General features: G+C 50.4%; 1 protein-coding gene across 7 annotated transcripts in view; it reads left to right on the top strand.

The window, feature by feature from the left end:
* Positions 1-15696, top strand: part of RPH3AL (rabphilin 3A like (without C2 domains)) — a 157744-nt gene that overhangs the window by 55789 nt on the left and 86259 nt on the right. For all 7 annotated transcript variants that reach the window (XM_066363560.1, XM_066363561.1, XM_066363563.1 and 4 more), the window contains exon 4: positions 2609-2738. In XM_066363560.1, coding sequence (XP_066219657.1) covers positions 2609-2738 — 130 coding nt within the window. The remainder of the gene's footprint in view (positions 1-2608; positions 2739-15696) is intronic.

Genomic DNA, 15696 nt, shown 5'->3' with positions numbered 1-15696 from the left:
GTTAGGAACAGTGAACCCTGTGGAAGTAGGAGTGCTTGCTAGAGGTCAAGGGGGTAGAGGCAGCCTTGTGTCCAGCCAGCTGTCCCTTGGCTCCCAGGGTAGAGCCTGGTCACCTCAGGGGAGAGTGGGACCTGGGTGTGGACCCAGTTTCTGCCTTTTAAGAGCTGTGTGACCCTGACAAGTGACTTCACATCTCTGAACCTCAGTCTTCTCATCTTTAAAATGGGGAAAATAGCATCCTCCTCACTGGGTGTGTGTGTGGTGAGACAATTAGAGAAGATAATGTATCCATACTCGGCCCTTCATTTAAGAATCTTCATCAAGGCCCTGGCTGGTGGCACAGTGGATAGAGCATTGTCCCAGAGTGCCGAGGCTGCTGGTTTCATCCTGAGGTCACCAGCTCCATCCCAAGGGTGCAGGCTTGACCCTGAGGTCATGGTTCGAGCCCCAGTCAGGGCATGTATGAGAAGCAATCAATGGGGATACAAATAAGTGAAACAATGAGTTGATGCCTCTCTCTCTCTCTCTCTCTCTCCAAAAGAAAAAAAAAAGAAAGGAAAGAAAGAAATTTCACTGAGTATCCACTGGGCACTGGACATACTGCTGCCAACAAAACAGAAGTGGCAGCCAGTTTTGTGGAGGTTGTGCTGCTACATTATAAATTGTCATGAAATGGGTCACAGTGGGATGAGGGGCCGTGGGACCCCGAGGAGAGGCACCCACGCCAGGCTTAGTGGGGTTCAGGGAAGAGTGCTGGACACTCGGCATCAGAGGTTCAAAGACTGGTGCTCTTTCTTTTTTTCTCCAGCTTCTTCATCTGCCCAGTTGCTTAAACCAAAGGCCTCCAGGCCATCCTAGATCTCTCTTCCCTTCCCTCTCCCCAAACCCACCGGGCGCCTCTGAAGTACAGCCCAGCATCTCCATCTCCCTTCCTGGACCGCTCACCACCCCCTGGTGGCTTTCTTGCCTCCACGCCCCCTGTAATCCTGAGTGAGCTTTAAACAATGTCACCCAGATCAGATCACTCCTCTGCTTAGCACTCCTCAGTAGCTTCACACTGATCTTGGAGAGGAATCCAAACTCCATTTTGTGACCTACAAAATCCATGTCCTCTGGCCCTCTTCACCCCTCCAGCCTCCTTTTATCCCAGACTCCGTGTTTTTTTTTTTATCACAAAGTGCAAAATCATATTTATTTACATTAAAATATGAATGACCTGTATACACACAAATTTTTTTTTTTTTTTTGCATTTTTCTGAAGCTGTAAACAGGGAGAGACAGTCAGACAGACTCCCGCATGCGCCCGACCGGGATTCACCCGGCACGCCCACCATGGGGCGACGCTCTGCTCAGCAGGGGGTGATGCTCTGCCTATCCTGGGCGTCACCATGTTGCGACCAGAGCCACTCTAGCACCTGAGGCAGAGGCCACAGAGCCATCCCCAGCGCCCGGGCCATCTTTGCTCCAATGGAGCCTCGGCTGCGGTAGGGGAAGAGAGAGACAGAGAGGAAGGCACGGCGGAGGGGTGGAGAAGCAAATGGGCGCTTCTCCTATACACACAAATTTAAGAGGCACAATCTGTTATGCACAACATGTTATACACAGTAGTAGTTTCTGTAGCTACATCAGTGGTTTGTGAAAACTCAGTACCAAAACATTCCTGATACACAATAAATTACTCATTCATTTATTCTAATCATACAAGACAGTTATTTTAAAAGTTATGGGCCTTATAGCAAACACTAGCTAGGTGTACAACCAAAATGTAGTGTTTGTTTTATGAAAGATGTCTTCAGATTATTATACATAAACCATCATTTTCAGGATGCTCTTTTATCTTTTAAATAAACTGCACTGATGTCAAGTCTGCTTACATATAGTCTCCTAAATTATGATTGAAGACAGACATTGCTTCACTTTTTTAAATGTATGCCTATACTAGAGAATATGCTAGACTGTTGCCCTCAATTCCCACACTGCCTTTATCATTTCCAGACACCCTCCTGCGTGCTCATGAGGCAGTAGCCGCACTGGCCTTCTTGTCATCCCAACATGCTAGGCCCTATCGTACCCGGAACATTCCAGGCTGCTTGCTCTGTCAGGAATGCTTCCTCCCTTAGCTCTTCACATGGTTTGGTCCTTGTCATCCTTTAGCTCTCAGCTCAAGTGTCCTCAGGGAGACCTTCACTGATCACCATCTAACATGCTGCTGTCCCCCCCACCCCCAGTGTCTCCTGCCCCTGCCCCTGCCCGCTTATTTCATATAACACTTTTCCCTCTGAAGTCGGTTTGCTCGTTCACTTGTTTCTGGATATCCTCCCTTTATTGAACCTAAGTTCCATTGGAGCAGAGACCATGTCTGTCTCTGGCTTGTTTGCTGCAGTATTCCCTGTGTCTGGTACATCATAGATGCTCTATTAATACGGGTGAGTAAATGAGTGGTTAGGAGGTATAGCCAGGGAAGGTGGTGAGGCAGGGACTAGTACCCTAGGCAAGGGAACAGCCTGTGGGGCTTGGTGAAGTGTGAGGCCTCACGGCAGCCATGTCCAGGCAGTGGTCAGGCGGGAGACAGAGAGCACGTTCCATCTGACTGTGTCTTGTGCTGCAGGCGGCTGGTGGAGCGGCTGGACACCATGAGGCGCAACGTGATGGGGAATGGCCTCTCCCAGTGTCTGCTCTGTGGGGAGGTGCTGGGCTTCCTGGGCAGCTCGTCAGTGTTCTGCAAAGACTGCAGGAAGGTAAGGCCCTGCTCTGACCCTGTCACTCTGGCTACCCAGCCCGGACCAGCTCTGCTAAGGTTCTGTGGCTTTGCATCCTGGTTCCCAGGAGTGCATGTGCGTTTGTGCCCACATGTATAAGCACATGGTACCCTATGCTGCTTGACAAAAAGGATTGGATCTTGAAGGTCAAGTGGCCTGGCTTCTAGGGCCAGACCTGGGGAGTGGACCTCTGGGTTTCACAGGCCCAGGTGTGAATTCAGCTCTGCTGCTAGCCATATAACCTCAAAAAACTTGTTTAATATGTCTTGCCTCATCATCCTCATCTATAAAATAGGAATAATGATAGTATGTGCTTTAGAGAGTTTTGAGGATTTAATAGTATATGCAAAGCTCTTAAAACCTTGTCTGGCACATTAAACACTCAATAAATGTTATTAGTTGTTACTAAGTAAATAAAGTTTCCCTCATAGCCACATTATATGTTAGGGTTACACTTCCTGTTCTACTGGTCTGCTGTCTTGATCCTTGGCCCCTCAAATGAGAATGATCTTTGCAGCAAGGCCAAATGGATTTTCTTCTGTTCTTATACCCCATTAATTGCTCTAAATTGTGTCACATATTAAATTGTTTCATTTTGAGTCAGTATGTTTTACAATAACATTTTGTTTTTCCTGGAGTTTCTAATTGCCTTTCTTTTTCTTATTGTCCAAAGAATAATGTGCCTTCTAATCCTCAAGATTATTAGCATCTCAATTTTATTCTTTCTTACATGGATTCTTTTTTTTTCCTCCCAGAAACCCTTCTAGATTTTTTTTTTTTTTTTTTTTTCTGAAGCTGGAAACGGGGAGAGACAGTCAGACAGACTCCCGCATGCGCCCGACCAGGATCCACCCGGCACGCCCACCAGGGGCGACGCTCTGCCCACCAGGGGGCGATGCTCTGCCCCTCCGGGGCGTCGCTCTGCTGCCACCAGAGCCACTCCAGAGCCTGGGGCAGAGGCCAAGGAGCCATCCCCAGCGCCCGGGCCATCCTTGCTCCAATGGAGCCTTGGCTGCGGGAGGGGAAGAGAGAGACAGAGAGGAAGGGGGGGGTGGAGAAGCAAATGGGCGCCTCTCCTATGTGCCCTGGCCGGGAATCGAACCCAGGTCCCCCGCACGCCAGGCCGACGCTCTACCGCTGAGCCAACCGGCCAGGGCCTCCCTTCTAGATTTTTATTCTCACTTGAACTTAGACTATTCGCTGCTCATTTATAATCATGGGACTTCCCTTTACTGCCATCCTAGGTTATGGACACTGTTCCCAAGGTATCATGTCTTTTGCTTTTTTTGTTTTTCACTTTAATCTTACTGGAACTGATCCTCAAGTAACTTTCATGTGCCAGTTACTCTTTTAAGCCTGGAGTTATTTTGGTGAACAAAACAGGAAAAACCTTCTCTCTTTGAAAGTACATTAGGTAGGGAAATCCCAATATTTGATAAAACATGATCAGTGCTTCAGACTTCAGGAGTAATACATTCTGGGAAGAAGTAACAGGAAATAGAAGACTGGGGGTGGGTGAGGTGGTAAGAGTTGAGAATACGGTAAAATATGAAGAAGTCAAAAACTGGAAGCCGTTGGCATCCTTGAAAAGGGCATCTTCAATGGCATTCAAAAGCTAGATTATAGGACCCACGTGCAAAGAGGTTAAAACGCACAATTAATAAGTGGAAAGACTGGGATTTCAGCAAAGATACTTTCCCCCCTGCTCTGGGACATGAGGTGAACTAGGCGGAGGAATGTAGATTAATTGGTGGAAGGTCTCAAGAACACTGGAGGTGGGACAGGGGCTTGTGTGTCAGGGAGGGGATGGGCACTCCTGCGTCAGCTCCTGCTGAAGGACTAGATGCCAGCAGGTGGTAGGCACGGGGACCCAGAAATGTCTTGCTGCCCGCACCTGGGCCCGTGGGGTTATGCTTTGTGAGTTTTGCCTGTGGGAATGGGACCCAGCAGCATTTTCCTCCTCCTTCCGCTCAGCCCGACAACTTCCGTAAATGTTCAGGTTTGCTGGCCACGAGAAGGGACCGGAGCCTTATCCCCCTTCCCTAGGAAGGTCTGGGGCCCGTGCCACAGAGGCAGGCTGCTGCCCCTGCTGCTGAGGGGTCAATGCCAGCTGCTCCTTGGGAGCCATTTCCTGGGCCACAGTGGCCATCCCACGGATGACCGCAGCCGGATGTGGGGTGGGAGAAAACGCTCCTTTGAACACTCTTACCACCTGCACCCCGCCCGTGGCACTTGGAACACTGGCCCAGTCCCGAGGACATTTCCATTTAACATTATTCTTATCTTGCTGCAGGCTGAGGACTTGGTCCTGGCTGGCATGGCAAGGTGAGGAGCCCTTTGAGTTTCTGAGGGGACTTGTTTCTGGATAAAAGTGGGAGGGGAACATGCTAGTTAGGGCTCCAGCTGAATGACGGGCATTTGCGGGAGGTTCTTCATTTTTCCTTAAGAAGGTTTTGTGATTCGTTTATTCCTTCTGCAAATAGTAGAGGGCCCACTGTGTGCAAGCCCTGCTCTAGGTGCTGGTGATACCTGAACAGGATGGACAGAATGCTTGTTCCCATGGGGATTATTTTCCAGGGGTGAGAGAAGAGAGACCACAAACAAATGAACAAACATAAAATAATGTCATATAGTCTGAGGGCTCTGTGGTGAATTAAAACAGGGCAGTGTGATAGAGTATGATTAGGAGGGCTTCTCTTAGTGCAGACCGGAACACAAGCAACAGCCAGCTCCCAGAAGATCCGGGTGGAAAAGAGTTCCAAGAAGAGGGGGCGGCAAGCATGAAGGCCCCTGAGGCAGAAACCAGCTGGGCATGCTCAAGGAACTAATGAAGGCATCGAGGACAGAGGGAGGGAGAGGTGGGCACAGCTGATCACACAGAGCTTTGTAAGTCAAGGTCAGGAGTTGAGATTTGACTCTAGGTTTAATGGGTTGCCAGGGGAGCATTTTAAACGGGGTGTGATGTGATCTGATTTATTTATTTTTTTAAATTTTATTTTATTTATTCATTTTAGAGAGGAGAGAGAGAGAGGAGAGAGAGAGAGAGAGAAGGGGGGAGGAGCAGGAAGCATCAACTCTCATATGTGCCTTGACCAGGCAAGCCCAGGGTTTCGAACCGGCGACCTCAGCATTTCCAGGTCGACGCTTTATCCACTGCGCCACCACAGGTCAGGCTGATTTGATTTATTTTAAGAGATGAGCCTAGCTACTGTCTGGTGAGTGCATTGCAGGGGGATATAGAGTGAAAGCCAGAGACTAGTTAGGTGGTGATGGCTGTCATTGGGAGATGCTGGGGTTGGGGACAAGGCAACACATGGACAGGGGCCACATGCTAAGAGAATCGGGTTCTTCAGTGTATTCTGGGAAGGTGGCGAAGGATTAGAGGGTGTGATTGAGGGCCCTTGGAAGGAAAGAGGGTCTTAGGACTGCAGTTGGGCCAGGGCAAGAGGTCACTTAGTCCATCCTGCATGGTGAGTGGGTGGTGCTCCTCCTGGGCTTGCTGCTCCCATGAAGACGGACTTGGGTTGTGGTCCCAATTTGGCCACAATGCAGGGACCTGGTACACGTCTCTTAATGTATCTCAGCCTCTGTTTCTTTATCTGTAAACAGGATAATAGAGCTTATGTCCTCACTGGCTGGGTGTGAAGAGTCAATGAGCTACTGGAGGGAAGCTCTTTGAAGAGTGTCAGGTCCATTTTGAACACTCAGTAAAGGATCTGTTGTTATTGCTATTCCTGTTAATCTAGTCAGGGTCCTAGCTGCTCATGTGTTATAAAGAATGGAACTTACCTCCCATAGATCTCAGAAGAAGGTTAGTGACATCACATGTATTAGTCAGCTCAGGCTGCCATAACAAAATACCACAGACTGGGCAGCTTCAACAACAGAAGTTTATTTCTCAGAGTTCCGGAGTGTGGGAAGTCCACGATCAGTGCACTGGTCAGGTCAGTTTCTGGTGAGAGCCTTGGCCTGCAGGTGGCCATCTTCTCACTGTATCCTTACATGGTAGTGAGCAAACTCTGGTCTCTCTTCTACTTCTTATGAGGACACCAGTCTTATCAGATCAGGGCCCCACCCTTATGACCTCATTTAACCCAGATTACCTTCAAAAGACCTTGTCTCCGCCTGACCAGGCGGTGGCACAGTGGATACAGCATTGGATTGGGATGCGGAGGACCCAGGTTCGAGACTCCGAGGTCGCTAGCTTGAGCGCGGGCTCATCTGGTTTGAGCAAAAGCTCACCAGCTTGAGCCCAAGGTCGCTGGCTCAAGCAAGGGGTTACTCGGTCTGCTGAAGGCCCGCGGTCAAGGCACATATGAGAAAGCAATCAATGAACACAACTAAGGTGTCGCAACGAAAAACTAATGATTGATGCTTCTCATCTCTCTCCGTTCCTGTCTGTCTGTCCCTATCTATCCCTCTCTCTGACTCTCTGTCACTATAAAAAATAAAAGATAAAATAAAAAAATAAAAATAAAAAAAGACCTTGTCTCCAATACAGTCACATTGGGAATGAGGGCTTCAACATTTGGATTTTCAGGGGACACAACTCAGCCCATAGCACCCCACATTCTCCTTATTAGAATTTATGTTTTCTTGAATTTAAAATTGGAGTTTCTACAGTTAGTCCCATATTGTTCATAATTTATATAAAAGCCTCTGGAAGCCTTCGTAGCTCTCTGGCATTGGATGTCTTGAGCCAGCAGTGAAACCAAACTCCTCCGTTTCTGTGCAAGTTCCTGACCTAAAACTAACAGTCACTTATTCAGCCTGTTATGGGCTCATTCTGGGTTAGGGGAATCCAAAAGGAGAAATGTCCCAACAGTCACTTCCCTCAGGTCCTCATGGTCAAAGTGGGGAGAGAGTGTTCTCTAGAGTGATGCTGAATACAACTGGGACCAAGATTTCCAGGACTAAGAGCAATCGGAAGGGCTGCCTGGAGGAGCTGTCTCCTGAAGCCTTCTGAGGGGCCAAGAGTACAGGGCATTCCAGGCAGGGGAGAGCAGCACAGCAAAGGTATGAGCTGGAAATGGGCTGGACAAGCCCCTGACTATGAGGATGCAAGCCCTGAGGACAGGGAGAAGTACTAAAAGGAGAGAAAACATAGACCATGACATCAGATTTGACTTAGGAGCAGGGGGGCCTTGGAGGAGGGATAGAGGCGAGATGGGGACTTGACGACAAGGGCAGAGCTGAGACCCTTGTGTAGGAGATGGGCCTTGTTAGAAGGAAGAGTTCTCTGAGGGTCAGTCTGCGTTGGAGCAGGGTGGGCAGGTCCACGGGGCCCTAGGGCCCCTGGGAGATGATCATCTCTCACGCAGATACCCTGCCTGTGTTGATCATGTAGGAGAATCAGGTGGGAGACCCAAACTTAACCTCAGAGCCCCCATCAAAGTTTTAGTCCTTGCCGGGGGGGGGGGGGGGCTCTCTGGTGTCCATAAGGGGAGGACAATGTCATCCATTTACTCACCCAATAAATATGTATTGTATTCCTGTGGTGCAGGTACAGAGGGATGTGGTGCAAAGACACACAGATCCCTGCCTTCCGGGACTATGAATAATTCATTCCAGGTGTGACTGGGTTACCGTGGCAGCCCTGGGATCCTGGGAAAGCTCTAACAGGGTACTGGCTAACTGGAGGCATCAGGAGCCCTGAACTCTGAGTGTATCAGTTACCGGGGGCCTTCCATTTATTTTCATCTCCACTTTCTTCCTCCTTACCTTTTGCAACGGCAGGCAGCCCCGGGTCCCGGAGGAGTGTGGCCTTGGGAAGCCTGCGGGGGAGATCTATAACATGGGAAAGTGTCCAGATCCAGGCGTGGGGAGCAGACCTTCAGGTGCTCCTGGCCACACGGAGCTGTCTCCTGCAAGAGCCCTGGCAGTGCTCAGCAGCCACAAGCTAATGAGTGCGGTGAAACCCATGATGCCAGCCCCTGTGGCAGCTACCCCTCTGTAATTGGGTCCGCACACCCAGGCTGCCTGCCCTCATTAGGGGAGGGCGGTGGTGGGGAGGGAGAGGAGCTGGCTGGTTAATTAGAGAGGCCTGGCACTCCTAATTGCTTAGGATCTGAATCAGCCAGCTTTCAGTTTAATTGAGAGTCAGGCTTCACCAGCGATGGGAGGCTGGGCAAGGCTGCAGGCAAACCCGCCTGAGCCCAGGATGGTGCTATCACAGTGCAAGGGAAGCAATAGGATTTTTTCTGGTTTCAGCCAAAATGTGTTCATGATGTTCGAACAGAGGAGACTGCCCATGACACAATGGTCTCAGTAATGTGTGCTGAGTCCTTGTGAAAGAGGATGAGACAGCATCTCACTGGGCTCAAAGCCCTCGGGGAAGTCTGGCTCAGTGAGGGGTCAGGCATCTCCTGCTCAGGATGGGGACGTGCTGGAGAGAAGGGGCAGGCCAGAACCTGATCTGCACGCACAGCCTGCTCAAGGCTCGGAGGAGGTATGTGAGGGGGCTCAGCCCAGACCCCCAGCATGAAAGCTGGCAGTAACCTGGAGGCCACTAATCCCATCACGGGGCCCCACCCTCATGACTTCATTGAACTCTAATCACCTCCCAAATGCCCCACATCACATTGGAGGTTAGTGCTTCACTAACCTCCCATGTTCAATTCATGTGGATTTGAGGAAACACGAACATTTAGTTCATTACACTTACTGAACAGAAACTCTGGTGGAGGAGGGGGAGATCTGTGTTAAACAAGCCCTCCAGGGGATTCTGATTCTCTTTAAGTTTGAAAGCTCCTGCTGTAAGGTCCCAGTCCCAGGCCTCTACAACCAGATGAGCCTGCGCTTAAGCTGGCGACCTCGGGGGTCTTGAACCAGGGTCCTCTGTATCCCAGTCTGATGCTCTATCCACTGCGCCACCACCTGGTCAGCAGCCCCAGGCCTGGCTCAGGGTGGTGGTTAAGAACCTTGAGCCTGACCAGGTGGTGGCGCAGTGGATAGAGCATCGGACTGGGATGCTGAGGACCCAGGTTCGAGACCCCGAGCTCGCCAGCTTGAGCGCGGGCTCATCTGGTTTGAGCAAAAGCTCACCTTGGACCCAAGGTCGCTGGCTATAGCAAGGGGTTACTTGGTCTGCTGAAGGCCCGCGGTCAAGACACATATGAGAAAGCAATCAATGAACAACTAAGGTGTCGCAATGCACAACGAAAAACTAATGATTGATGCTTCTCATCTCTCTGTTTCTGTCTATCCCTCTCTCTGTCTCAAGAACCTTGAGCGGTGGGCCTTCCCTCTGCTTCTCTTCCTCCCCTTGCCCTCCCGACCCCCACCCCTGCCCCACCCAACCCCCACTCCCACACACCACAGCACACCACGCTTCACGCCTCCCCCCACACCGCATACACCCCAGGTCAGGGCCTCCTGTGCCCTCCCCCAGGCCGTTCTGGCTCTGCCAACAGTGGACACGGAGCCCATTGCCTCACCTTGTGACATCCTTTAGAGTTTATAACAGGGGTCCCCAAACTTTTTACACAGTGGGCCAGTTCACTGTCCCTCAGACCGTTGGAGGGCCAGACTATAAAAAAAAACTATGAACAAATCCCTATGCACACTGCACATATCTTATTTTAAAGTAAAAAAACAAAATGGGAACAAATACAATATTTAAAATAAAGTTGTTAAATCAACAAACTGACCAGTATTTCAAGGGGAACTATGCTCCTCTCACTGACCACCAATGAAAGAGGTGCCCCTTCTGGAAGTGCAGCGGGGGCCGGATAAATGGCCTCAAGGGGCCACATGCGGCCCGCGGGCCGTAGTTTGGGGACCCCTGGTTTATAAAGTGCTTTCACAAGAGTCATCCTGTTTGGTCCTCATGACAAAGTTATAAGGGAGCTTTGTTCCAGGTCACAGATGGAGAACGGGGGCTCAGTGAAGGCTATGTGGCTTTCTAGGGCCACCTGGCTGGGTAGTGAGGACCTGGGTCCCCCACAGGTGTGCGCTGTGCCGTGCTGCCCCTCCATTCCTCCAGAGCAAACCATTCACGCCGCGTGCTTGCCCTTCCTCGGAGTAGCAGGGACATCTTTCTAAAGAACTCAGGAGAGGAAACATCATACACAGTGGTTAAATATTGAAAACTTTTCTCATAAAACCAGAAATAAGTCTGGTTTATTTTATCTGTGTCACCACTTTTACCCAATGTTGTACTGAAGGCCTAGCCAGTGCAATCAGGCAAGAAAAAGAAATGGGTGGCGTAAAGATTGGGAAAGAACAGCTGAAACTGCCATTACCATGAGCAACATGACTATGAACTAGAAAATCTGCATGCAAATGGCTAGACAAGTAGGTGACTTGAGCAAGGTTGTTGTATCCAAAGCTCAATATACCAGAAAATTGGTACGTATATACACCTGAGACAAAAATGAGAGAAAATTAAAAAGTTCAATTTATGACCAAGGCCACACTGGTTTTCAGTGGGTAAAGGATAGTCTTTTGGATAAATTATGCGAGGTCCTGTGATAATGATATGGAAAAAAATGCATCCTGACCTTTACCTCACACTGGGCACAAAAGTCAGTTCCAGATTGATTTCAGATTTAAATGTGAAAAGTCTACTTGTAAATATTTTGGAGGAGAAAGAGAGAGAAAGAAAAACAAACTTAGGAGAAGTCACTTCAATGCGAAGGAGTGGGTGCCTGTATCAGCATGGGTGGTGCCCTTGGGGACCCAGGAGTGCCCAGAAGGCCCTGGTTTTTAAAATTTTTTTTTAATTTTTTTATTTTTTTGAAGCTGGAAACGGGGAGAGACAGTCAGACAGACTCCCGCATGCGCCCAACCGGGATCCACCCGGCATGCCCACCAGGGGGCGATGCTCTGCCCCTCCAGGGTGTCGCTCTTTTGCGACCAGAGCCACTCTAGCGCCTGGGGCAGAGGCCAAGGAGCCCTCCCCAGCGCCCGGGCCATCTTTGCTCCAATGGAGCCTTGGCTGTGGGAGGGGAAGAGAGAGACAGAGAGGAAGGAGAGGGGGAGGGGTGGAGAAGCAGATGGGCGCTTCTCCTGTGTGCCCTGGCCGGGAATCGAACCCGGGACTTCTGCACGCCAGGCCGACGCTCTACCACTGAGCCAACCGGCCAGGGCCCAGAAGGCCCTGCTGAAGGCCGTCCTTCCCCGTGCTCTGTCCAGTGCTGGCCGTGGCCGGCGGCTGCCCTCCCCACCACTGGGGGGAAAAGCTTTTCCAACCACTTTCCCCAAACCTTCCGAAGCAGCCTGCATTTCTCAAGATGTTCCCACTCCAAAAGCTGAACACTGGGCGTTGACTGAGCCCACCTCGCGGGTCCAGGGACTGCGCGGTGGGAGAACGGGCAGCCCTCCTGGGCGTGGACTGAGCCCGCCTCGCAGATCCAGGGACTGCGCGGTGGGAGAACGGGCAGCCCTCCTGGGAGTCTTTATATCCCTGGAGCCAGCTCAGCTCCCTAGGCTCGTCTTTGCAGATGAAATTGAATTTCATCAAGGGCTTATCTGTGCTGAATTTTTTAATTCATGCTACAGTGTTTTATCGGCTACTGACTATATGCCAGGCCCTGGAGGTACTGGGATGGACAAGGTAGGAGGTGGCCTTGCCCTCCTAACCACTACTCGGTAATGATAAGAGCCAGTACTTCTCTTACTTCCTGCACCAGACACTGTCCTTAGGGCCCATCCATGTTAACTCACTCATTCCTCCTAACAACCCTAAGGGTTGGCTCTACTGTCATTGCCTTTTTACAGATGGATAAACTGAGGCATGGAGTGGTTAAGAATCTTGCCCAAGGTCACTCAGCTAGTTAGTTTTGGCGCCAGTGCTTGAACCCAAGCTATCTGGTTCTGAGCATCCTTGCCATTAACTGCTATGCGACATCAACCCTATAATTTATGACCTAAGAAAAACAACATGGACAAGAACAAACAAATACAGTAATTCCAGAAAGTGGCAAAAACACAAAACACAGGAAAGTGGAGAGGGCACTGTACGAGCCATGGGGAGGGAGTGAGAAAGCAGCTCTTTATTCTGCATATACAGCATGGGCCTCTGTCAGGAGGGGCATTTGAGCTGAGACCACGACGAGAAAATGTCAGATCTGGTGGAGTGTCCTGAGCAGAGGAGCAGTGTGGACGAGGTGTGCGGCTGGGAAGAAGGTGGTGTAAGTGAAAACAGGAGGAGGGCCAGGGAGGCCTGGGAGGGAGAGGGTCCCCCCCCCCCCCCACAGCCCTGCAGAGCTCTGCGCCTGGCCTTGGCTGGCTCTGTGGAGTGGGGGCTGCCCCACCTGCTCCTTGGATTAACTTGGATCCCTGAAAATAGGGGAAGGCAATTTTCAAATTTTTTTTTATTAGTGAGAGAGAGAGAGAGAGAGAAAGAAGGAGGGAGAGGGAGAGGGACAGAGAGAAAGAGAGAGAGACAGGAATGGAGAGAGAGAAGCATCAACTTGTAGTTGCTTAATTGCTCATTGATTGCTTCTCACACATGCCTTGACCGGAGAGCTCCAGCGAGCCAGTGACCCCTTGCTCAAGCCAGTGACCCCTTGCTCAAGCCAGTGACCTTGGGCTCAAGCCAGTGATGTTGGGCTTCAAGCCAGAGACCTGTGGGCTCAAGACAGCAACCACGAGATCATATTGATGAGCCCACGCTCAAGCTGGCAACCCCGCACTCAAGCTGGTGACCTTGAGGTCTCAGACCTGGGATCTCAGCGTCTAAGGCTGATGCTCTGTCCACTGTGCCACCACTGGTCAGGCTCAAAATTATTTTTTAATTTGTGGTAAAATATACATAACATAAAATTTGCCATTTTAGCCATTTCTTTTAAAGATTTTATTTATTCATTTTAGAGAGAGTAGAGAAAGAAAGAAGGGGGAGGAACAGGAAGCATCAACTCCCATATGTGCCTTGACCAGGCAAGCCCAGGGTTTCGAACCGGTGACCTCAGCGTTCCAGGTCGACGCTTTATCCACTGTGCCACCACAGGTCAGGCTTAGCCATTTTTAAATATATAGTTCAGGGGCATCAAGTACATTCACATTGCGCAATCATCACCACCATCATATCCAGAAGTTTCACCTCTTACAAAACTGCAATTCTGTACCCTATAAATACTAACTCCCCATTCCCACCCCCCTAGCCCCTGGCATCCACCATTTTACTTTCTGTTTCTGTAAATTTGCCTACTTTAAGGACCTCTCATATAAAGTGGAATCATAATATTTATCACCTGACCTGCGGTGGCGCAGTGGATAAAGTGTTGACCTGGAATGCTGAGATCACCCGTTCAAAACCCAGAGCTTGCCTAGTCAAGGCACACATGGGAGTTGATGCTTCTTGCTCCTCCCCACCTTCTCCCTCTCTCTCTCTACTCAAAAAAAAAAAAAAAAAAAAGCAGCAGCAGCAGCATATAGTATTTGTCTTCTGTGACTGGCTTATTTCAGAATCTCCTTTCTTTTTAAGGCTTCTTAGCCCATTGTATGTAGGTATTACTTTTTGTTGATCATCCGTCAGCAGACACTTGGGCTGCTTCTGCATTTTAGCTGTTGTGAATAGTATTCCTAGGAATATAGGTCAGCACATAGCTCTCCAAATTCTTGCTTTTGGTTCTTTCGGGCATATCTCCCAGAGTGGGGTTGCTGGGTCAGGTGGTCATTCTGTTCATCTTTGGAGGCATGGTCATCCTGCTCTCCCTGGCGGCTCACACCAACAGTGCACCAGGGTTAGGAGGGCGCAGCTTTTTTCAGGGACTTCCTCTAGAATGGGGGTGCGGTGAAACTCATCCATGTCCTTGACTCCCTTTCCAAACCTAGCTCAGCACCTCTGTCCCCTCAGGTGCGGCCGCCAAAGCAGCAGCTTCCTTGAGCAATAGCCATTTTATCTGAGCCGCCTCCAAACTGGCCTCGCAGTCTCCCTTCTCCTCCCCAGCCTAATTCAGACGTAGAAGCTGTGTGTTTGTGCCTCATTACAAAGATGGATTTTTTCATTCAGCTGCCGATGTTTCCTAGATTCCCGGAAACAGTCACTTAATTCGCCTGCCCTGAGGGCCTGCTCTGGATGCTGCGTTGCCCGGGCTGCTTGGCAGTTGACTTGGCTGCTGTTGTGCACTCGGAGGGTTGGCCCAGACACCACACAGCATCTTGGAACATCTGCCTGCTCGGGAGTCTGACGATTACAATGTCTCCATTAAGGCACACTTCTTGCGTGCTGCTCTGGTGCCTGCGCGGTGACTTTTCTTCCCCCAAAAGCTACTTTCTTGCCACTTTGTGTAGTCCAGAGACCATTCTGTTCACCCTGTCCTGCCACTGACCTTCAGCTTATGGTCAAAGGCAGCTGAAGAGCTGCCAAAAGCCAGGGTAGGCTTGGGGAGCCTTGAGGCCCCCTAGTGGCAAGACTCAGCTTGCAGTCATTCCATTAGTTCCTGCAGCCCTCTAGAGAGAGACCCTGTCCACCTAGCTCACCTGCATGCCGCCCCCCCTCCAGGAGCTCACCGCTATGGGCAGGTAATCAGCACGGCGGCATGAGAAGTGCTGTAGGAGAAGGCATGGAGCGATCCCGGAGCACAGGGCAGCAGGGCTGGCACCTGGCGAGCTGAGTGAGCTTGGCCTGGAAGGCTGGAGACTGAGGTGCCTGGGAGGGCATTTCAGGAGGAGGCACCGCTTGTAGAGGCAGGGTGACAAGGAAGTGCAGGGACTGGTGGGCATTTGGCATAGCTCATGGTTTGGGGGCATGAGAGAGTGAGCAGGGAGAGGGAAGCAGGCCGCCGAGGAAGGTGCAGAGGATGAAGTGAAGGCTGGGAAGGGCCCTGGGTGCCAGGTTGAGTGTCCCGTATACAGCAGAGCCATCAAAGAAAAGGGCTCTATTCAGGAATCAAGTGGTTTTTTGGGGGGGATGTCAAGTCCCGAGGCAGATTTGGAGGGGGGAATATGTAAGGGGCTTGAGAGAGCCTATTGGATGCTTTAAAACTTTAAA

This window comes from Saccopteryx leptura, chromosome 2, assembly GCF_036850995.1.
Source record: "Saccopteryx leptura isolate mSacLep1 chromosome 2, mSacLep1_pri_phased_curated, whole genome shotgun sequence".
Taxonomy (NCBI): Eukaryota; Metazoa; Chordata; class Mammalia; order Chiroptera; family Emballonuridae; genus Saccopteryx; species Saccopteryx leptura.
Note: the sequence above shows the minus strand (reverse complement) of the source record. Positions and strands in the feature narration are given on the sequence as shown.